Genomic DNA, 26,243 nt, shown 5'->3' with positions numbered 1-26,243 from the left:
TTTAGGATTAATTACAGAGATGCCTCATCACCGTCGTACATCAGGATCATCACTCCTACGCATATGACGCCGACAATAACAACGCCAATAGCCCTTAATGGGCAAATTAACAAAAAAACACTGTGAAATCTTTGACACGAGATGAGTACAAATATCTAAACGTTCATTACACTAATGAATCGATAATTGAGCGTATGATTATGATCTGCCAAGAAAAATGCTTTGTATATACATAGTAGTATGTATAATATATTATGCAGCATCAAAAAAAATTTCTGCGCGGTTTATTTAAAGAATGTATTATAATTTAATAAAATATTCCATAAATGTAATTTTCTTACTAAAGTGTAATATTAATGTTACTAATAGTCACTTTTCGAATCAAATCTATATGACAAGGAAACATAATTAAATACTATACACTATCCTGATATATGCATATTTATGTGTGAAGCAACGGTTGTTAAGTCAAAACCCATCAAATTCCATAATGAATAGTAAAAGTTCATAAAACTTTATTTTTATGACGTTGACATCCGCAAAAGTTCACTCAATACTTTTACCGTAATTTAACGGAAAACATATGGCGATAACAAGCCCTGGCGAACTAGAGTAGACATTCGCGTGCATCCTTTGTATGTTTTATGGCAGGAAAATGCAAATTCTGACCAGACGGGCGTGTCCTTTAATTGTTCTGAACGATTCGAGCGTGAAAGTCCCGGCGGAAAATCGTCTTCTTTGCGACTGCGGTTTACAGACTTCCAAGAAGCGTCAACGTATCTTTACGACCATAAGGAAAATTTGTTTATTTTGCTTTGGCGATCTAATCGGGCGATTAACTCTAGACTCCATTGGTCTTTGATAGGTCGTTTGCGTTGTATTAATATGGGATCGCTCTGGGTAGAAGTGTGTGAAATGGACCCTACATCTTAATCGGATAAATAGATGTTTCATATGCCTTTTCTTATTACTTCAACATTAAGATGTGTCCATTTACCCCACGTTTACTCTGAAAGATCTGCGAAATCAGCCTAGCGTGGCTCGCGTCGGCCACGAGCCACAGAGCCATATCATCAGATGTGATCCAATAAAGCGCCGGAAGCTGAAACGCAGCTAGCTGTCAACTGGATTATTTAACATGGTAATAAGGTTGATGACACGCGATTGAGCTAGGAAAAAGGAAAACTTGAATTAGGAGGAAAGGATGTTGGCAATGATAATAATTATAAGTTTCCTGAATACGCTATACAATTTCGTATGATTTTAAGCATTCTTTTATAACATATTATTCATGAACGGTTGAACAAATATTACTACCGACATCTATAGTCAAACTGTAGAATTAAAATATAATAAATTAGTCAAGTTCTAAGCCACAACAAAAAAAATCTTACTATTTAGCAAAGACTTAAACCATTATATAAACATATTTAATTTATTTATTAAATTTAGATATGGGAAATTGTCGAATAGAAGGCAAAAAATATATATACATTGTATATAAATTATTACATACAAAAAGAATGGATTGAAAGCATTTTTCAATTCTTCTCTAAAATTGTTTTGGCTTATGTGTAATAAATATATCAATGTAAAATCAGCCATTTTCTTGATATTCTTAGTTTATTACTTATTAAATTTGTATTTTATTTATTATTTGTATATTAAATTTAGATACGGAAAATTATCGAATGGAAGGCAAAAATATATGTAAATTATTGCGTACAAAATGAATGACTTGGAAGTATTTTTCAATTCTTCTCTAACATTATTTTAGCTTATGTGTAAAACATCAATGAAAAATCAACGATTTTCACGATACTCATAGTTTACTATTTATTAAATTTGCATATTATTTATTATTTGTATAGTATATTTAGATACGAGAAATTGTCAAATGGAATGCAAAAAATATATGTAAATAATTGCACACAAAACGAATGGCTTGAAAGTGTTTTTCAATTCTTCTCTAAATTTTTTTAGCTTGTGTGCAATAAATACATGAATAGAAAATCAACGATTTTCATGATATTTAGTTTATTATTTGTATATTAAATTTATAAAGTTTAATAAAAAAAACTGCATTGAATTACAGCATTTACCTAATGAACAACAACGACGACGCACAATATCTGTGGAAAGTTTACACAATTTTAAGTTTAAATATATTGTTAGACCTTTAACAACAAATTCAATGGTTTCTTAATCCTCCAAAGCTATCTCAATAAAAATATTTTATTATTAAGAAAAATATTTAGCCCAAAATAATAAGTACTCGTTGATTGGGCTTGGAGTGTGACACTATGAGCGCACTGAGCAAAACTATCTTTGGCATGCATAGATACAATATGAGTGATAACAAGCTACATAGATACAATGTTAGTAGGTATTATTATTTAAAAAATACCGCTGTAACATAACTAACTCTATCACTATGTATTATTATATATTACAACATATATACTCATATATACTCTAACAAAACCAAAATTAAACTATTTCATATTAAATTTGGAACGTTTATCATTACAAAATTAGTAGTTTCCATCAGCGACCGTCAGCAGGTACAGTTTTTATTTAAAAACTTCTTACGCGTTAAAAGCGTCATAAACCAATTCATCGGTTAGAAACTTCATTTCAGCTTTTTCCAGGAAGGAGCAAAACTTGGTCAGTCAGTGTATTTTTTTTAATATATCGATTTCATTAAATGACATGCATTTTTTTAGAATCCACGTAAAAAGCAATAAAATTGTGCCGTTGTAGTCGCAGTGGTTACCTAACGTTCATATTAATAATTTTTGTATCAATATTATGGCTTGTTACAATTAGTGAGAATGGAATGTGGTACACTAAAACCGAATTTTGACCAATAGAAGAGCGCAAAAAACAATTATCCCTTCTCAGAAGTCAAAAATCCACGTCAAAAGCAAAAATATCGAGCCGTCACTGTCGCAGTGGGAACGCTCGTTACCGAGTGTTCTCACTGATTCATAATATATGTTTTAAACCACTTTTCTTTCATCTTTTAAATATCCATTTTCAAACTCTTCTGTTTCAGATGTATTTCTGATGCTAAAATATTCGTTCATACTTATGTTTGATATTAATGTATTGAACCTCTTGAACCTCTGATAAATACTAACTAGACTCTTTTGTTTGATATGGATTTATAAAACATTAACTTCTGACCCTGTTTATGTATGACTCAGTGCGTTTCGCACAACCACATATATAATGCATACGTATATAGACAAAGTTTCTTTAACCTACTCATATATTGTAAATAAATACGAAATTAAATAACCAGTGAATGTGAAGATCTGCATCTAAACTTTCGTGCAATTTCTAGCGATTAACATATACAAACAACTCTGTTTGTTTTGCAACAAACGCTATGAATTTAGCGTTTTTAGAAACGTAGAACGAAAGTTAAACTCATCATGAAAGTATGTGTTAAGTGCTTTAAAGCACAATAAGTTTGCTGCCACAAAACTCATTAATAAGATTAACCTTTCCATTACAATGTAATACATTATTTGATCACACACAAATCTTCATCGATTCGTCTCGTAATTCCGTGCAAGGTATCGAATCTAAAATTACGCAATTTTCGATGGAACATAACCATTATAAGTCAGAAACGTGCGTCGAATCCGACGTACATATTTAAAAGAACACGTCCATGCGCCTGCATTTACAATTATTCCATTTGCATGTTAAAAGGTTAAAACGCATACCATCCAGTAAATCCTTACGGAGACGAAGATGATCACGTACGACGGTTGTCATGCATTCACCACGCAGACTTTGGAACGTGGTGCATCATGGTGGCGAATGGACTTTTATGGACGTGTGCTGAATGTCAGCTGAGAGAGATTAGTGGACTCTTATCTAATGTGAAGAATATATAGAAAATGGACGTATTGTGTCTATTCATTCGACTTGAAGTGCATAGAAAATAGATATCTAACGAGTGCAGTTCCTGTTTCATTGCGTGTGCTATTCAAATTAAATTTAAAACAAATTGCTATAGAGCACCATATAGTATGTCAAATGGACTAAAAAATGAAAATATGCTATTACTCTGTGTCATATCATATTTTACGTCAGTTATCATCACTATTATCAAAATCATAATGCGGTATTACGAATAAATCAGACATACCGCAAGTCGGCTGCAATAACGTCATAACTAAATAATAGCGATCATATACATACATAAATTGAGAATACCATGTTAGGCTGTTCATCAAATCATATACATATATTGAGAATACCATATTAAGATAAGTGCTTGATTAGTTATTTTATATTTATAGCTAATTTTTACATAAAATATGTAAAAACTAGCTCGTAGTCAAACCGTTAATACAAACACAATGATGTTACAAAGATGTAACAGTTTGAGTTAATTCTTATAAATCTAATGATTTGTAATATGGCACTATTTTTAGGTATTAGTACTAGGGTATTGTCGATTTTTTCAAGTCGACTATAATAACGGCAAAATTAAAATCATGGCGTTTTTGTATTATTATCTAAAATATCATGTCGCTTAATATAGCGTTACTACAAATATATCAGGCATATCGAAGGTTAAAATAATGACACAACTAAAAAAGTCGGTTTGCATTATTTGGAATAAATTAATAAATAAAACAATTTGGAATAAATATAATGTTGAGAATAGTGCAAAGTGACATAGCTGTAACCGAAAAAAGCCACCAGAGTGTCATTATCGCGTCAGCAATTTTTTAAGTGTGCATAGTGCAACTAAAACAGTCATATTTATTGTTTATAAATCTGACGTAGTGTGAGTGAGTTTAAAATAATAACGCTACAATTCAAATAATGACGGTTTTACTCTGATCCAAATAAACATCGTTTACAAAAATATACGTAAAGCGTTAATACAAAATTAAAATAAATACCATGTTGTAAATGAAATGGTTTGCCATATGGAATTACTTATGTTATTGTTGCAAAAATGGAGGTATTTTAGGTCGGTTGTAATAACGCCACAATTCAAATAATGTGGGTTTTGTGTTATTATTAAAATATTATTATATATTACTTAGAAGTATGTTACTACTACAAATAAATCAGACATATTGCAGGTTGCAATAATGTCACAACTAAAAAATCACGATTTGCTTTAAAACAAATTAGGCAATAACAATACAACAAAAAAACCGACAGTTTTGAGTGATAATAATTTTGAGATGCAAAGTGACTTAAAGCAGTTATTGCATTAAAACGGTTTTAAATTATACTAATAATGATAATTAGTGAGCGTTAGTAAAAAAATATTTTTATCTAGGCAAGTAAAAAAAATATATTTTGTCTCAAGTATACGATAATTCAGATCACATAAAATTATTTAATTATATAATGTGATTTTGTTTTTGTTATTTCAGAAAGTTAAGTATTACAAATCGGCAATAATAATATCTTATTATATATTACTATAAATAAATTAGGAATATTGCAGGTTACAACAGTGTCACAATTAAAAAAAAACGGTATGTGTTGATATATATGATCTGATGTTTTACACGAATATAATATTAAGATTGGGGCAAAGTGACACAAAAATCACCACTGGTTGTTAATATTACATTGAAGCGATTTTTACTTAGGTTTAGTTAAAATAGTGTCATACTAAAGTAGTCAGTGTTAGTAGAAAAGTAATAAAGCAAGAAAAATAATATTTTTTGTCACAAATTTAAAATATGTAATTTTTCCTATATTTTTTAAAATCAGGCTTTTTACACGATAGTTCTAATAACGTCACAATTCAAATAATGACGATTTTGTGTTAATATATATATAATAAACATGTTATTATTCGTTGATACAAATTGTCATAAGATACATCGCAACTTACAATAACGTCACATTTAATTAATACAAATAATGTGAAATGTCATACGCCGTTTAATTGGCTACGGTTAAAAATACGTTAAAAAAATAGAAATGTCGTTATTGCAATCAGACACTTTTCAGATGTATTGAGAGTAAAAAAATAAAATCATTAAAGGAAATAATTAAGCATAAGCAAAAAAAAAACATTTTTTCAAAAAGAAAAGCATTCTCACGTCACATAACGTCACAATTCAAATAATTCTACTTTTAAGTTATAATCTAAAATATAAGTTTATGGAATTAAATCACATCGCTTAAAATAATTAATATTGCAGCTAGCAATAACGTCACAACTTAAAAGGTATGCCTTGTTTTTATATAAAAATTAAAAATATTCTGAAATAACACACGCCGGTTATAACAAAGATATAACATTATGGTTAAGAAAATATGCCAGATAGCTGAAGTGTCGTTATTGAAACAAGAAACTTTTTAATTGTATTGAGAGTAGTAAGAAAATCATTTAAAGGAAAAATACAAGAAAACAACATTTTTACTAAAAAAAAGTTGGCTCTAATAACGTCACAATTCAAATAATGATACTTTTAAGTTTACGAAATTAAATCAGCTCGCTTAGAATAAAGTTAAAGCGTTAATATTGCAGCTTACAATAACATCACAATTCACAACTAAAAATGAGTGTTTGCGTCAATTCAAATTAATTTGGCATTAGCTGCAATAATGTTACAAGTCAAATTGGCGGTTTTTAATTAATATCATGTCAAAATTAGTGCAGAGATTATTATATTGAAGCAGTTTTAACCTAATTAGTAAGTAATAAATAATGTCACTTTAGTGGAGTTTAAGATAGGTAGGAAAAGAAAAAGCACTTTTTTGTCACAATTATATTAAACATATATTAAACATTTTTCGCTCTAAATTTTATTAATGATATTTTGAGTTGGAAGAAGTTAAAAAAATAGTGAGAATTTAGTTTTTATTACTTCATATGACTTGTAGTCTCAACATTACTAAATACACTATTTCTTAGGATTTAGCCTGATTCATTTTTTACTAGAAAGATACAATAACATGATTTTAAATGTAATACACCCATACCTCGCTATACGGCCGCTCTTTATACGGCCTTTCGCTATAACGGCCCTCTTCAATTAAGGCACGTTTTGATATACGGCCTAAAATGTTTCGCAATAACGGCAAAAAAACTTTTTTTCGATGTCGATTTTTAAAAAAAATTAAAAATAGATTTAATTTGCATAATTTTAAAATGAAAGGTGAAGCAGCTAGCGCCGATGAGGCCGCATCTAAGGAATATTCCAACATTTTAAAGGGAATTTTTGAAAGAGGGGTCATAAACCTGAACAAGTGTTTAACGTAGACGAAACAGGACTTTATTGAAAGCGAATGCCTGATTGCACGTACATTTCAAAAACCGAAAAATCTGCGCCTGGTTATAAGATGTCTAAAGAACGATTAACTTTGCTACTTGGTGCAAATGCCGCGGGTGATTTTAAGCTAAAACCACTTTTAATATATTTGTCCGAAAATCCAAGGCCTCTTAAAGGACTAAATAAAAATCAATTACCCGTCATATGGAGATCCAACAAGAAAGCTTGGATGACTAAAGCTACTTTAGAGGATTGGTTCAAAAATCACTTTTGCACAGAAGTGAAAAAATATTTGCGAGACAATAACTTAAGCAACAAGGCTTGGCTAATTTTGGATAATGCACCAGGGCATCCTACTAATTTATCCGAACTATCTGAAGATGTCATGATTGAGTACCTTCCGAAAAATACAACAGCTCTGATCCAACCAATGGATCAGGGTGCAATAGCCACTTTTAAGGCATATTACCTACGCCGAACTTTCCGACAACTTATAAGGGAAACCGATGGTAAATCTTCAATTAAAACATTTTGGAATAACTATAACATCAAGGATGCTGTTGACAGGATCAGTGAATCATGGAAGGAATTAAAATAACAACAATGAACCATGTTTGGAAAAAAATATGGCCAGAATGTGTAAAAAGTACTGATGCGGAAGTTAATTGCCTTCCTGAAATTAGGCAAAACATTTTGGATCTAGCACATGATCTCGGCTTTGAAGGTTTGAACGAACGTGATGTGCTTGATCTACTTGAAGCTGATAGGGAACCCCTTTCATATAAGGAACTCATTCAATTGCAAGCAGAACCGGCATTTGATGAAGAGACAGAGCCTGTTGTATTCAAACAGCTAACATCAAAAAAATTGTCAAAAGCTTTTTCCTATTTCGAACAAGGAATACACATCTTCCTTGAAAACGATCCTGACGTCGAACGTAGTGCTAAAGTTTCTCGAGGAATTAACTCAGCCATTAGCTGTTATTAATCACTGAAGAACGAAAGAGACAAAAAGGCAAGACAAACATCGTTGGGCAATTTTTTTAAGCCATGCCCATCCTTACCAGCGAAAAATGAGAACGACAGTGATCTGAAGGTTACCATTTCTTTATCGTCTTCAGATTAAAGCCATTTTAAAAAAAATTATGTATGTATTGATACACATATTTTATGTAACATGAAGTTGTTTCATTTTTGTTTATGGATTATTGTTGGTTTTTGGAGTCTGTTATTATTTTATGTACAAATGTATGTACTTGTTATGTATGTATTTTTGATTTAAATGAAATATAAAGATAAAATTCATTTTAAATGATAAACCATGTTACATTTTTAACAAATATGGAACCGATCATATTGAATTTGTATGAATTTGTATTAGAATAATTTATTCGTTATACGGCTTTTCGCTTAGCGGCCAAGTTTCGTGGAACGTATCTAGGCCGTAAAGCGAGGTATGGGTGTATTCGAACACATATAGTTTTTATCTACAATACTTCCAAAAATTCGATATTAAATTAAATTCCATAAAATAATAAAACAATATTTTATATTAAGCTTAAGAGTGACACAACTCAATGTGTCTTATTGTTAAAGCAAACACATTAGTATCATCATTTAAATCTATATTTTAAGACATTTTATGTACAAAAATGCTGTTTTTTTTAGTTGTGTCGATTGGATTTGAAGTGCGATGTATTTATGAACCGTAATTCACCGTAACTTAATACAGGTTTTATGATATCTATGAGGTAAGATTTTCGGTTTTATCTGAGTATCAAGCTTACATAATTTATTGGCTATTTAGCATTCCATTCAAAGCTAAGTATTGAAGATACTATTGCCGTTTATTTAATCGATTAGATTTTTTCCCACATCCGAACGACATAACACCTAACGGACAAGCTACCAGTTTGACACATTTTGTCAATCTCTATAAGCAACGGTATCTTAACCACCGACATGACGGGCAAATCTATTCATTAAATCAAAGACACTTACCTAACATGCTGAGATCCTGGAGAGACGTGGTGTCATCGTCGTGTATTCCGGAAGGTTCTTCTGCTATCGAAGGAGCTGCCCAGCATCTAAGAGCGCCTCTGGAAACTCCACCTTGAGGTCCATCCACACGCACCCTTGGTAATGAAGATCCCATCTGCAAGTATTTCAAGTAAAGGTATAAATAATGCTTCTACGCGTAAGATTTCTTACGTGTCCTAGGACATTGCCTCTAGACCGCAACATTACTACAACTAGTTGTACAGATGCAGAATTTTCTCACGTGAGAAAGTGGATTACGATAATAAACGTTGGAGATTGGTGCGGTTGACCGAGGAGGCATTGAAAAGACAGGTTGTGGTCGCCGTAATCTAGGATCCGTTTTCGGACCTCACTCGACCAGTATCTGGGTTAATAACAGTCTAGTCTAGAGGAAATCTTAAATCGTTCGACTACTGTCCAAACTGGACGAAAAAACAGTTTAGAATAAAGTTGTAGTTATGAGTAACGATCTAATGTAATGATCTATAAACACAGTCGTGACTAAATCATTACGGTTCGGAAGACATATCCGTGAGAATATGTATTATACAAGGGCGTGTCGTACACTTGTTGCAAAAGATTTTGGAAAGGATTGTTTGGTGAGTTATGTTAAAGATTTACTGTGAGCTTTTAACCATTTCGATTGTTGTATTGTGCAATGATATCGCTTTAGGGTTTATGTCAAAATTTAGAAGGTAAAAGGCATATTTTGCAAAAGTATTCCAGTAAATGTTGGTGTAGAAAGTCAATCTTTAAATGAGTATGATTCTTCACGTTTCGTATTATTTGAAAGTGTTGTAGATTGTTTTAAACTTGAAATTAAAGTGAAAATATAAGATTCACAGCATAAATTTGAAGAATCATTACCCATTTGAATATGCAAATGGCCAATTCGAGTTCACTTAAAATTATAATTATAATAAATTCACAAACAATCGTTTGATTCTTGAAAGAAAAAATACTATATATTAATTAATTGCCCACTGAGATAAAAATTTGTTATTGTGACATTGTAATAAAAATATATAAGTCAAATTAATTATATTTATATTGGTAAGTAATTATTTATGAATGAAAATACACATTATTTCCCAATATTCAATGACAATTAAACAAATATGCGTACATATATTTATGGCGTCAGTATAAAAATATAATAATTAAAAAACAGTTAATAAAAAAATATTGAATATTTCCTTCTATCAGAATTTTTGTAAAATAAAAAGTCAACGCAGCGAGAAAATTGTCTAAAATTCGTTTTATATATGATCTTCTTAAGGTATCGTTTTTTATTGTCGATTAAATTTGTGTATTTTTTACTTTGAAAAAATATTTTATTATCGATTATTACTGATTTTGACACACAGTAAATATTTAAATATTTTCAAGAATATTTAAGTAAAAACATTAATAACATAATCGACTGTTTATAACACAAATAATATATTTTTGTGTAGAAAATTTATACAAATTTTAATTTTCATAATATATAATATAACTATATTTGCGTTAACACAGTCAGTTCGAGAGCTATCCATTTTATCATTATTCATAATCTAAAAAGAGATAGATGGCAAGCTTAGGTTTACGCCCCTACAATTGAGAAGTGATAATTGTTTTTGCGCCTCCTATTGACCAAAATTCGGTTTAAATACATTTTGACCAATGCTCTCATATCAGAAGTCTGTAATAATATCGGTAAGGAGAGCTATCATATGTATCATAAAATGTATTATTGAAGTGAACTTTTTGTTCCACTTATTTGCTCCAGAGAGTTGAATTGGCTTTATTTATATTTTGTACTTGACTTAATGAAAGTTCTAAAATTATATTAATATTAGAACTTTCATTAGGCCATGTTGGGTTTGGTTAATTCGTGTAGATTAGGTTTAGGTTTGAATAGCAAATGCGCGTTTTGCAGCATCAGATTGAATTTCATAGACATTTTAGAGAAGCATATAATTAAATCCGTTAAATTATATTTTCGCTAGTACCTAGAATGTAAATGTATACTAGTGAAAATATAGTATAATTGATTGTGTTAACGCAAATAGAGTATATGTATAATAATATAGAATTATCAATAGTAAAAATATAATTAAAATATTAATAAAACTAAAAAAATAAAAATATATACTCTTTTTAATTGTGATTATAATAATAATAATGTATAGTTTTTATTTATATATTTTAAAGCTTAGTTTTAGGATTTTAACTTTAATTATGGATTTTTGAAGCAGAAATCATAATAATAAAATCGATTATGTATAATTGTTTGAAGCAAAATAATGTACATAAATATTCATTAAAAAAATATGTGCTAAAAATCATGTAATATAAAAATAAATAATGATTATAGTATCACAGTAAAAATAGTTATAAAAACAGAATTTTTAAAATAAATTAAAATAAAATACGCAAAAAATCATTTTACGTAAAAATATTTTTTTGAACATGGATTATGATACATAATGAAATATAGTATATATTAAATTATTTTAATTTAATTTTGTTAACTCTCTATAGCTAAATCGTTTTATTTATATTCTAATTGTAAAATATAATAATATAAAGCAAATTAATTTGTATCCTTAAGCTTCTAAATATAAATAGCAATACATCTTTCCTTGTAAATCACTTCAAGAGTTCAAAGCAACGTTACCATTTTTTATCATCAATTCAAGATGAGCATTTAAGCATCCGTGCTCGTGAGAAATACCCGAAAAGCGATTATCACAAACGTACTATATAACAGAACAGTACTAGCATTAAGAGGAGAATCATGATTCTCATCATCACTACGTGATTGATGGGCGAATGTCTTTGCTAAAGCCATCATCAGACAAACGTGGACCAATCTTATTGGAAATTTGCCTCAGATTTGATTCGAGATCGACGACCGGTCATATGTGTTTTGATCTCTATATACTCAAGATGTCCCTCGATTAAAAAATATATGGCAAATAATTGTACTGTTAATTTATATTGAATTTTCAGATATCAAATAGCCATGTATGGCTTCTTAAAACTAAAACACTTCTGACCCAAATGTATTAACTACCGTACCACATTTTATTGCATTTTCATAAAAATATATTGCATATTTTAAACAAATATTGGCCGCAATTAACTGGTTAATTGTTATCTCTGCTTTGTGGTATATTATTATACATATATTATTTAGAAACTTGGTATCGTTAAAAACGTTAACGACAGTTTAATTGCAGATAAGGTGCAAATTGACATCACATTCTAACACAAATTTAATAAGTTTGTTTTGAACCAGAGTCATCGCGATGAATTGTTTTGTCGGTTATTTGAAATGAGTTGAAAAGTTCAAGGTCAGTGCTTTGTGTCAATGTTTTTGCAATTGTTGAACTTTTTTAGGCAATATGAAACTACGCTATTATATAAAACGAATAAATTAATTTCATCAACAACTCAAAACGATTTTAATGAATCGGGTGGAGATGAGATTAAGGTTATTTGAATCGTATAAAAAGGCAAAATAATTTATTGTAATATTTGATGAAACAACAGATATTGGTACAATTTAGCTACCATCATTGGTGGTAACATATACTTACAAAAATAAAAGTTACGAAGATTTCAAATATTTATTGATGTACACAAGTAAATTTGCACAAATCTGGAAAATAAACAAGAGCCTAGTCAATTAGTGGTGCACTTATGTCGATGCGCGCCGGACAAAACACATCGACATAATCGCGCAGCGTTGTATGTGCGCGTCGACATAATCGCGCCGTGTCATTTGCGCGAATGAAAAATAAATATTATTAAAAAAAGAAAAATAGAATTTGTATAAAATAAATATAAAATAGTGTTTAGGTGTACCTACTGTTTTTGGTACAATTTTTTAACATCGCACGAATAATGAATTTAGAGACGCAATTTAATAATTTGCCACATGTTCCATTTTACATTTTTTTATCAGAATTACAGATATGTATGAAGATATGAAACATTTATAAAATAAAAAATATATTATTTTTTTGAGTGAGTATATATTTAAGGGTAGTAAAAGTTTAAAAAAAATATAATGAAAACCAAATTTGAGTGTTTATTCAGTTATCATCAAAATTGTCAAATTTAATTTAATTTATAACAAATAGATGTGATCGTATTTATTTACAAGTAAATACATATTTCACATATAATAATTTCGTATGAAATGTAATTGTTTCATTTTAATTTTAAGTACTTAATTGTAGGAGATCTTATTTTTGAAACTCGTCAATAAGGATAAACTAGATAATAGTGTAAAGGATGGGACCTCACAAATGCCCTCGTTACGATTAGAAAAAAGGGGTTTCACATAAAAAACATACAAGGATTCTCCGGTCCATTGAAAGAATATTTTTTTGTTGCGAAACGGTATATCACCGCAAGGTCACAATATTCCCGTTGCACAATTCGACCTCGGATATGTCCATCAAACAAATATCACTTTCTAAAGGCGTGTACATATTTCGTTGTTCTAAGAAACGAGCGCGACGATTGCCTGAATAGGGATGAAATATTAGATTTTAAGAAATTTATAATTAACAGTATTAACCTAAAATCATGTATTGAAATATTAATCTGATTTGAAAATATTTAATAATATTTTAAAACAAATTAATAACAAATACATAGTTGAGTTTCCTTTCTCCATCATTAACCCTGTACGCATATACCATATTTTATATGTATTTTTATACAAATTCTGTTTTATTATTTTAATTATATTTATTTTTTAATTCAAGCAAATGACACCGCACGATTATGTCTGCGCGCAAATGTTAGATGCGCATATGACGCTGCGCGATTATGACAGCGCACTTATGTCGGGGCGCTTTTTTAAGGCGCGCAAAGGATATTTGCGATTATCTTAAGTTTTTCAACTTTAAAAAGATTAAAGACGTTTTTGAGAAACAGGATGAGTGAAGAAAGCTTCACCGGTTTGGCAATTATGAATATCCATATAGATATCGATGTACATATAAATGCAATTATTGATAATTATGCGAATAAAGATGATAGGAACGCAAATTTTTTTTATGAAGAAGGTAATGCAAATGTTTAATGTATATAAATAATAAATAATATTATGTACAGTTATTATTATCAAATTTGTGACATTCTATATTTGTTTATTATTTATAAATGTGTAATAGGTATAAGTATCACTTACGTTTTTAATGTAGTTACATACGTATATACAAATAGAATGTGCCAATCTACTAGTGATTGCATTCAGCAAAACATATAGTAAATAATTATGTAAAATAAATTTATATAATAAAAAACAGTTGAATATTTTTTTTTTCAAAACACCGCCCCCTTGGAAAATTTTTGGATCCGTCCCTCGAATAGGTAGTCCACGGCTTAGATGGCTGGATGAGGTAGAGGGGGATGTGAAGATTTTGGGTATCAAGTTCTGGAGAAGAAGGGCACAGGACAGACTGGACAGCTTTCTCAAACTAATTACAGGTTGGAATAATAAATATTTATAAAAAAAACAATGCTATCTTAACGCCACACGTTTGAGAGCCATCCTAATATTACATTTCACGTTGCATTAGTTTGAAAATAATACACACAAAAAAACAATCAACATCAATTTAAATGTCATTTAGGTCTAAAGATTCGTGAGAACGACGCATAATTAACGAACGGGAGATTCGCGAACGCGGGATCATAACACCACAAACGCCGACCATTGTCTCGGCTCTCCTAATTATCAAAAATTAAAAAAGCAAACAAACAGATTAAGAAGAAAAACGAAATTTATCACGCGTCAAATGTAAACAATTAATTCACACGAATTAAATTACATTACAACATTTCTATGAATTCAACACTTCCGTTTCGCATCAGCGATGACTAGCATTTCCCCCTTTATATATTAATTTATTTATTGAATTTTAAAGATGTGTCGCGTGGGCTAAAAGGGATTATGCGCAATAGAAGACTTCCTCTTTCCGATCGCTATGAATAATTTCACTTAACAGGGCCGAATTGGAACGCACTTCGTGGGTGTGAAATCGCTGCGTTTTATTTCTGTTGCTAGTTACTGCATGTGTACATTGTTCTCATATTTACGGTCGTAAGAATAAATTGATCTCAATAAACGATTATTGAGAGGTCATGGGTTAGTTTTCAATTAAACGAGCTGGGTGGACAAGTTTAATAATTTAGTTTTTAATTATTATTTATTGGTTCTGTAATGATGTTGATTGAAAAAAGTAGTAAGAAAATACATTAATGATGCCAAATAGCAATGGGACGGATTAGATTGAATTTTTTTTTTTAATTCGGAATAAATTTGCGAGTAGTGGTTCTAGCCCCCGGTATAAAAAAATAGGAGGCATCCAAAAGATCCTAGATTTATTGTTCCAAAAATATAAAAATTACAAATACATTTCAATTTCCAGTTGATTAATTAGACTGCAAGTTAATAAATATTTTATAGAGCAAAATTTATTTTATTAAAATATAAATAATTTGTCACAACTGGTAACACTTAGTGGTCGGGTTATGACCGAAAATAGCATCATCATAATCCAAATTAAAATAAAAAACAAGGCCGACATTCCGTCAAAATGACTAACGCGCGAAAGCACAACATTATTTATTTTTGCGTAGCGCGCCGGAAGGTTGGGCGTCGCTGCTTTCAATTTTCTAAAGCGACTTTAATTACACAGACGAATAGTTATTTCTATCTAAGGAACGGCGGTTGAAAAAGTGACATCATCGACGGAAAGTTGCCGTTTTGGGCCATATGCTAATTTAAGAAATTACCGGCGGGCGTAATTTTGTCTCGAGACGAAACATATTTTTAATGCCTAAAATACATCCCCTTTTTATTCAAGTTGGCAGCACTGAATGTCACCCAGTTCCCCTTTTAAATTCACACATGCAATTGGCAACCCTGTCTGTCAATTTTATGAACTGTGTACCATAAAATAATTGCAACGTTATTTTTTATCTAGAACATCGGCCATCTTAAAATATATAACAACATTTTTTTTACAATTTGCATATGAATCAATTGCACGAACGTTTTATTGACAACATTGACTGTCACACAGTCCCCCTTTTAAATTGACACATACAATTGGCAGCCCTGTGTTTCAATTTTACGAACTGCGTATCATAAAATAATTGCAATGGTATTTTTTTATCTAGAACATCGACCCGCTTAAAATATATAGCAACATTTTTTTTTACAATTTGCATATGAATTAATTGCACGAACGTTTTATTGACATTAATTGCAGAAAACGCACTACATACATACGATTTGAATACTTACGTCTGGGAAACCAAACAACCGTGGAAAGGCCTGTTCCGTGGCAGCATGTCAAAAAAAAAAGAAGAAGAATTTTAATCATTGATGTCAATTTTTAACAACGGTCTTATACACAACCTCAAAGCGACCGCCATTGTTATAAATATAGGAAGAAATGAGGCGTAATCGCGTTATAAACGTCGGTGAAAGGTTTTCTTGTGATGTTGTATAACATTTACTGATCCATAGATTAGATCTAATTTTGAAGATTTTTTACTTTTGGATATAAGACAGATATATTATTACCAAAAAATTAATATTTAAATTGAAGAAATCAAGCCACATAGCGAGAAATATATCAATTATAAATTTCATATATAATTTTAAATTTATACATATTTTTTGTATTTATAATTAAAATATATTTTTAATAAAAAACAGCGGATATTAAGAACATTAAAATTTATATTATTTGACATGAAAAATATGTTCTTTGTGCTTTCAATGCCACATTTTTTCAGCATTGATTAATTTAAATATTGTTGATTTCTTACCGCCATATCTTCACTCCTGTAAGCCGCCAGGATTCCTCTGTCCTGCAACAGGACGCAAAAGTGCGGCTGCCAGTCCGCCTCTGATCCGATTTCATCTGTAAAAAGAAAGAACAATTATTATATTTTTTATTCAGATAATCTGGTGGCTAGATATTCAGGTTTTGGATATCGGTGTCAAATATTTAGGCTGTAGAGCATTCGACCGGAGAGTTAATAAAACTGATTTTGTACGCAGGCGAGTGAAGGTCGGATGAGCATCGGCCATTATCATCAGCTCTGGTCCAATTATTCACATTCAACGTCCAGCCGAATGTTCAAGGCTGTATTAAATACACCTTTTCATATCATTATAGTACAACTATTGTATAATAGTGTGATTTAATGAGTTGTTGTATATCAGAAAAGGATATAATTTATTTGAAGGCTAGGTTTTTAAATAGCGTGCTTCAAAAACATCAATTAAACGACCCTTAATGGTTTTTGTATAGATTACAAACTTATGAAATTCGTTGCTTAATAATTCATAATGTTATTATACATACGCTACATATTTTTTATATATTGTATATTGATTAAATCAATTATGCACCTAAAAACAGTGTCGGCGAGTGACCGGCCCGGCGTTGGAAGGACCCGGCCAAATGAGCGAAAACAAAAGCAGGTACACAGTCGGGATTTTTTGTTGCTGAATTAATTTTATTTCTTTACCCATATTTTTTCATGCAAAGATTAAGAGGAATAAAATTAACATAATTTAAAAAAATCTAACTAAATAATGCTGAAACTGTCTAAAAAAATTATAATCCAACGTCGTCAAATCGGTACAATTGGAGGATGATCGACAACTTTCTATTTTAGTCAATTAATTTTGCCATATGAGAATGTGCATTATTATGTTGCAAAAATATCGTTTTTTTATTTAGTAATTTATGCAATCGAATACAACTGTTTACAGTTTCTCTCTGTCGTTATTATTTGGTATTATATGAGCAATTTAAAATTAGCTATTCCATAAACATTCCAAGAAACAGACAATTTTCATACTTTTTATCATAAAATATGTGAATTTGGTTTATATATAAAAGTATACGCAAATTTTTAAATATTGTCGATTTTATTTATAAAAATAATCTGCAATAGATATTCAAAAATATTTTTAAATATATTTTTATGCATAACTTGGCATGTCTCCCCAATGCGTCATTATGGCTACTATACAAACAATAAATAAATATGAATTAAACATTATAAAACAGCAAAAAATCCACACAGGCAGAATATTATATTAAAAATATGTAAAATAAATTAACGAAATATAATAATAGAAAAACATTAAGAATCACTAATGTTTTTCTATAATTTACTTTAAATACAATATAATTTAATAATAAGTAACAATAAAAATAATTATGGAAAAATACGTAAAATTAACTCACTCCCAGATGTTCACTAAAAAAATTACAAATGTGTATAATTTAACTCACTACTCAAAGGGTTTAGAATCCACGGCAAAAGCAATAAAATCGTGCCTTCGCAGTGGGAACGCTCAGTTATCTAGTGTTCACATTAAGACTTTTTATACTAAAAATAAGACTTAAAATAAGCAAGAATCAAATGAGGTACATTAAAACCGAATTATGACCAATAGGAGAACGCAAAAAACAATTATCTCTTCTCAGAAGTCAAAAATCCACGTCAAAAGCAATAAAATCGTGCCATCGCCGTCACAGTGGGAACGCTCGTTACCGAGCGTTCCCACTGCGACGGCGCCGACACGTTTTTATTGCTTTTGACGTGAATTTTTGACTTCTGAGAAGTGATAATTGTTTTTGCGCCCTCCTATTGATCAAAATTCGGTTTGAATATACTTTGAACAGCATTTCTTATATCAGAAGTCCGTAATAAATCGGATAAAGTATAGCTATCATATGATATTGAAGTGCAGACTAACTATGGAGCAATATGCGAAATGCGACGTCTGTCTAAACAGATTTTTCAGCTTATTCTTCCCTGAGAGATAAGTTGTCTTAGTTTGTATTTTGGACTAATGAAAGTTCTAAAACTATAATTAGTTTTAGAACATTAGGTCAAGTTGGGTTTGGTTAATTCGTGTAGGTTAGGTTTGGGTTTGAACAGAAAATGGAAGTTTCGCGTCTGTTTTATTGAATTTCATAGACAATTTAGAGCCGCATATAATTTCATTAACGCCTATCAGTTAAATTATATTATAGAAATATGTATTTACTGGTGAAAATGTATTTGAACTCCACTAATGAAAATACATTTTCACCAGTTTTAATATAATTCGGTCTAAATATAGTTTTGAATATAAAGACAATGGAGTTACAAACTAGCGTATTTCATAGAAAGCGAATCGGCAAGTGACACGCGCTCCGCGTAACAAAATCGAGAATCATAGACGCCTTATCGCATACTTCGGCAATGTCGATATAATTTGATACGTGAAACATTTTTAATTGGTTTAAAGTTAAAGTATAAATCACATTATTTTTTCATTGAAAAGCTTAGTTTTTATTATATATTACTTTAAATGTTTCGGTAAAATTAATATATTTATTTTAAGTTCAAAAAAATACTACATTTTTATGGAGATTTTGGCTAAAATATGCATTTAAGTAATTAAATGCTATTCAAATAAAAATATATTTTTAATAGAAAAACTAAATAAATATTTTTATAGAGAGGTATATATTATATATGATACATAATCTAATGTTAAAACTAGTCAGTAATTTTGATACTTTTGGTCAGTAATTCAATCAAATGTGCAATCACTTTAATTAAAGGTCAAAAAATTAAATTTAAAACAATTAAAATAATTTTTAATAGTTATTAAGGCAACCTGTTTTTTTATTATATAAAACGGTAGTTATATTTTGACTGAATATTGATATTTTAACAAAGAATTAGTTTTAACAAACTCTGTAAAAATATGGAGAATGCAGGTTTAAAAATATATTTTTCCAAAAGATGTAATGTCGTTTTATATAGATTGATTTCAATGTAAATATATAATAATAATAATATTTTAAAATGTACGAAACACGATGCCAGACATTGATTTGAATTAAAATTGTTTATTTATCGTAAATTTTACGTTGTAACATGAGTCATTAGCTCAATGTGTTACACAAGTAACAGATTTACTAATTACTAAGTCATGATTAAAGATTAAAATCGGTATGTAAATATTTCATTCGACTCAAATTTTTATTATTTATTTAATCTTCATTCGGTAACTTACCAAAAAAAAAAAATCATATTTTACAATAAAATAAATGTTTTTTTTTGTAAATAAACCGTTTATTATTAAAAAAACACTATAATGATCAGTCACAAAACTATAATAAAAAGGTTTTTATATACTGTAAAAAACAATTTATTTTACTATGATTTTTCAATAATATAATCGATGATATCTAAATAGTAGGACCTTATACTTTACAGCGAAAAAATAAGCGTGTAAATTAATATATACATAGATTGAGTTATTATGTAATATATTTTCAGCAAAAAAAAATTATTCTTAAGTACAATACTTGATCGTATAATATAAGTATGATTGCTGCGAAGTAAAATTTTATGCTAAAATTATTAAAACTTCATTATCTATGAAAGCAAATTGAAGATCAGTGAGTATTATTATCAGATATAACATAATTTCGCTGTTTTGTATGTCTTATATAATAACAACGTTAAAATGATTTAATCTCAACGAATTTTTTTGATGGGCAATTGTTCTCATCGACAGCTGCGATTGGAATCTTACCTAAGATTTAGCACACAATAGCCATTAGAAAATGAAGTAATCAAATTCAATGAACCCGCATTCGAACAATGGCGTTTGCTGCATAATATCAACAAACAACAGAGGCGTTCATCTCTAAATTGTCTACAATCACTCTTAATTGAAGACGCAGACTATTTAACTTGCTAATTAAGAATAGACCTCAAAAGGGACTATCCGGTCTAATTTTCGCCACGTTGCACACATCCAAGAGTTCATTTGCTCAATGGCGTGCGAGCGCGGGCAAAAACTGGTACACATAACCCAAAAAGTGGATAAATTTCGTAACTAACCGGTTCGAATCCCGAGAGGCATCAACAGCGCATACTGCGAGAGGCAAAGTAATTGAATTGTAAATACGCCATCCTGGAAATTGCTAAGCAATTGCAACTTTCTTGTCTCGGCAACATCCTTTCTTGACCAATGTCAGTCGAATGTCGCATGACAAATTTATAATAAGGTGTAATTTCATTGGTATTTTAAAAAAGATCTATGCAACAGAGTTGCAAAATTGGAATGAAATTGATTGATTTATTTTTTTAAGACACTTCCATCCGGTAAAACGAGCTTTTTGATTTGTTGGTAATGTTTTGCAAATTTATTGCATTAATCAATAGCGCAATAAAATAAATTGGTGCGCGATCGATCGCTCATTACAAAATTGTAAATTGTTGAACATCATATATGAAATAAGACTAAAAAAAAAAAGATTTGTATTACATTTAAAACTCATTTAGATTTTACGATATAATATTTTGAAAGTAGAAAAAGTTACACATTTTATAAAAAAACTGCTTCAAACTATATTTTCACTAAATGATATTCATAGTCCATGATGTATATGTTGTAGTTGTACTTATTTTTTATTACAAATCTGACCCACTATGATTAAAAACAGTTATGATGCACACCCAGGCCTAGTTATATTTTCACTAGTAAAGTCCAAATACATTTTCACCAGTAGATATATATTTCTACTAGCGAAAATATAATTTAACTGATAGGCGCATATATGCTGCTCTAAAATGAATGTATTTGAAGCTCAATTTGACGGTTGCGATTTATTTTTTCATTTGCTGTTCAAACACAAACCTAACCTAATGAAAGTTCTAAAACTAATTTTAGTGTTATATAGTTCCAAAATACAAACTAAGCCAAATCATCTCTCAGGGGAATATAAGTGGAAGAATAAGTACAGACAGACATCGCATTTCACATATTGCTCCATAGTTTGTCTGCATTTCGATATTACACTATATAATAAAAATATGATAGCTATCCTTACCGATATTACTATTGACTTCTAATGTAATATGGCTGATCAAAATATATTCAAACCGAATTTTGATCAATAGGAGAGCGTAAAAAACAATTATCACTTCTCAGAAGGCAAAAATTCACGTCAAAAGCAATAATCTCTCCTATTGGTCAAAATTCGGTTTTAATGTGCTTTATTCGATTCTCAGTTGTAATATTGTTGTAAAAATCTTTATATAAACGTTTTCACCGCGATGGCACGATTTCGTTGCTTTTGACCTGGACTGGAAATTCACTATATGGCAACACTGAGCAGCAAAGAAAACACGATAAATATTATGAGTAGATGCTTAATTAAAATATTTCGCATAAAGAAATTTCTTATTTTTTATTAACATAGCAACATTTAGTCTTAATATAACTACAATTTAATTTAATTACTGACCAAAAGCAAGTAAATAAATACAAGTATATGTCAAATTTTCTATTAAAGTTTTGAAGAAGCAAAGTGCAAATTTATGAGCGTGTATTGCAGTACGCTATTATTTGCTGAAAGTAACAACGATATACTATATATTGAATTTGACGTTCGCTCTTCATCACACCATACGTCACCATTTGTATTTTATTTTTTATTTTCTCGTTCGCTGCGTGCAAACAAATCACCAGCTCCAACGACCTCACCGCAACATTCACACATTCACCAATGCCACGGTCTTTGTTTCTCATTTTAGGCGGCTTCCATAAATTATGTAATAGATTTAGGGAGGCGGGTCAGCGGAATTGTGACAGTGCCAAAGAAAAGGAGTATGACTCAACGAAATCTTGTGACATATAAAAAGGGGAGGGGGGGGGGGGGGTAAAAAACATATGAAAAACTTGTGACATAATTTATGGAAGCCGCCAAGTTAAATTTCGCAGTTATAAATTTCTTTAAAATAAAAGTGGCGGGGGGTAGTGTGGGGGTCGATTTATTTGGCCAAAAGCTATGCAGATATCTAGCAACACTGACAGCAGATTCATTGAAGGAGCATCATCATATCATTTTCAATAACCATGTAACTATTATAAGCATTCAATAAAATACTACTGCAGCGGCCCAATCTGTGTATAATTGGCAAAACACATATGCCATACAAATCAAGCAAGTAGTTTAATTTCATTTTTTGCGTATTAATCTTGTAAATGCAATTAAAAACATGTATTTGGACCATGCAGAAGTATTGAAAAAAATATATTTTGCGAAATATATTAAAGATAAGATCGATGATATCCGAAAAATTATAATTATTGCTAATTTCACATGTACATATACTGATTTATTTAATCTTTGTGGCAAAAATATTTTACAGTGTAACTATTATATAATATTATCCTAACTGGTGTTTGTCATAAATTCTTGCTCATATTTAATTTTTATTTATTTATTACCAATTTGAGCATTATGACTTGACAGGTGTACCAAATGCGTCATGATATTCCTCAAAATTAGTAGCTCGATGCTGCTGCGTAGTATGGATAAAAGAAAAGTGCAAAACTGTGCAACACTAAGATCCTGATTGGCACATTTAAACCGCATTGTTTTCACCTCGACAATACATAAGTCATAAAATTGAATAGCTAGATTAGCGCTTCCTTAACAAAAAAATCCCAATGTATCAATTGTATTTATTTATTCCATTAATACTGTGGGGTGCCGATTTATTTGGCACTCTGGTAATACTGACGGGAAGACGACGACCGGTGTCGCTTCATCCGCCGATCTCCTTCATTCAGTATAACAAAATGTAACTAACATATAATAATTCAATAAACTACTACTGCAGTGGACTAATCTATGTGTAATTGCCACCTTACATGATGACTTTTATACAACAAATTTTTATTTAACATTTCGTATACATACATACATAAACTATTAATATTTAAAATACACTCATAATTCAAAAATTATATTTATAAATACGTAAAATGGCGTTTATGAGCTCGGACGCCCTGACCGCAACAGGCAATAATAAGGGACGCAATCGCGACTTTATAGGGCACATTACAACCCGCAGTTGAAAATCGCCAAGCAACACCACTAGCGACACCACTAGCACTTGAAAAGGCCTGAATTTAATATACTTTTCATCGAGAATGCAATGGATTGTATTTTAAAGCTCATAGAAAAAATACTAAATCACAAATATATTAATAGATACAATCCGTTCTAGTAATCCTCTCCAATAAAAATAAGTATTTCGCTTCTTTTCAATTGCAAACAATAGAGATATTCGAAGATGTTACAAACTAGCATATTGTGCAGAACGTGAATCAATAATAAATTGTTAAAGTGATTCGCGCTCCGCATAACGAATTAGAGCATCTTTGGCGTTGTGAATACTAAAGGTATTTTTCGTGTAAATTGATTGTGCTTTTCATCAAAGTTGAACCATTTAATTTTATTGTCGTCCTCGAATAAATGACAGTCCTTCAAATGGTATAAAATTGCATCTGGCGATCCTTTAACGACCCTATGCGTGCGTTTAATTGCGTAATTCGATGCGTACACGTAGTTTGTTTTATTAGTTTATGGCGTGACGGCTGGGGTCGTTGATTAGCGAAAGTCTCGTTTTGTCACTCAATTGAGATAATTATACTAGTGCACTCGACTTCATCAGCTGCTAGTATAAAAGTGGCTCTTTCTATTCGCTTTATTGACATCTTGCGTGGTATTTGTGTATGTGTACTAGCAGACCTTCGACCCGAGCGGTCGAAATCAGCGATCGCAAACCGTCGCTTACGATGAGAATCTAGAAATGAATGTAGTAATCCTTGGCACATAATAGACGAAAAGAGTTAATATTTGGATGAGTTTTAGATTAATGGTAATATAGTGGAGGTCGGAATAGCGTAGTCCGTAAGGTCTAGACTAGTAACACAGAACCCGTGGGTTCGAACCACGGCAGCAGACTCGAATTTGTATTTATCAAAAATGCGCTATTATTAAAAACCAGTTCAGCTACAAATTTTTATCTGTTGATTACAAATTTAATGCACGTAATGAATTATAATTAATTATATAGATAAAAAGTCTGGTGGTCTGGATCATTATGACTGATTGAACTACCCAGGGGCAAGCTACGACGGAATATTAAAAGATGAAAGTATTAAATATAAAGAAGAGTAAACAACAAATGCTTAAATTAAGTGTTAGCTTCAATTTTATTAAATTAAGGCTATAACAAAATTACTGTAAAATTATTACATTGAATAATAAATTGTATAAACATAAAAACTGTTTCTGGCAATGACAAGAAATGTCAGTTATAGTTTTAAGCTCCTAATATGTTGTATAGAAAAAATAAATTATGTATTATTGCACGATTCGGTGAGTAAAAATATATAATTTACGAAAGGAATGTGCTAATGTTCTTGTTCTCGTAACATGTTTTTGCTATAAATGTGTTTTATTATTTGGCTCTGTAGGTTTGTACGTATTTTATTATTAACAAAAATAATTCTAATGATTCATGGATTTGTTTGATAATTAGATGAAATATGATATTTTATATTGAATATTATTTTATTAAAAAAAGCACTCTACATAAAAAAATCGTTAGCTATTTCTAATAAAATATATTATTTTGCTATCAAAAAGCATGTAAATTTTTTTTAAATTCTTTATTTCACTAACATTGGAAAAAAATTATTTAGTTTTAGTTTTGGAAAAGAGTCCTTATGAAAAAATATGTATAAATACAAAAAAATAGCATGTTTTTCTAGACGCAAATTATTATTGAAATTTATGTTTTCTCAAATTTTTTCTAAGGATTTTTTTTTACCTTGTTTTTTTAGTTCGTGTATACGACATTTCGCCAAAAATATCTTATAGCATCATCTGGCAGGTTTTTTTTGTACATTTGTTTAAATTACGCGCATAAATATTTTTGCATTTTACTACGATATTAAAATCGTATCTCACAAATGTATATGAATAAATTCAAGCTTCAATATAAATATATAACCAATATT

At 30.1% G+C, this 26,243-nt stretch overlaps 1 protein-coding gene across 8 annotated transcripts in view; it reads right to left on the bottom strand.

Moving 5' to 3' along the window:
- raskol (Ras GTPase-activating protein raskol) overlaps positions 1-26,243 on the bottom strand; it is a 196,343-nt gene that overhangs the window by 90,552 nt on the left and 79,548 nt on the right. For 5 of the 8 annotated variants that reach the window (XM_088198386.1, XM_088198387.1, XM_088198397.1 and 2 more), the window contains 2 exons: positions 17,162-17,256; positions 9,275-9,428 (listed from right to left, as the gene is read on the bottom strand). In XM_088198386.1, coding sequence (XP_088054512.1) covers positions 9,275-9,428; positions 17,162-17,256 — 249 coding nt within the window. Of the gene's footprint in view, positions 1-9,274; positions 9,429-16,631; positions 16,662-17,161; positions 17,257-26,243 lie in introns of all 8 variants that reach the window. The other 3 variants (XM_088198382.1, XM_088198373.1, XM_088198376.1) reach the window with 1 other exon arrangement.

Source organism: Plectrocnemia conspersa, unplaced genomic scaffold, assembly GCF_051122295.1.
Source record: "Plectrocnemia conspersa isolate PC_06_02 unplaced genomic scaffold, ASM5112229v1 ptg000011l, whole genome shotgun sequence".
In the NCBI taxonomy this organism is placed as follows: Eukaryota; Metazoa; Arthropoda; class Insecta; order Trichoptera; family Polycentropodidae; genus Plectrocnemia; species Plectrocnemia conspersa.
Note: the sequence above shows the minus strand (reverse complement) of the source record. Positions and strands in the feature narration are given on the sequence as shown.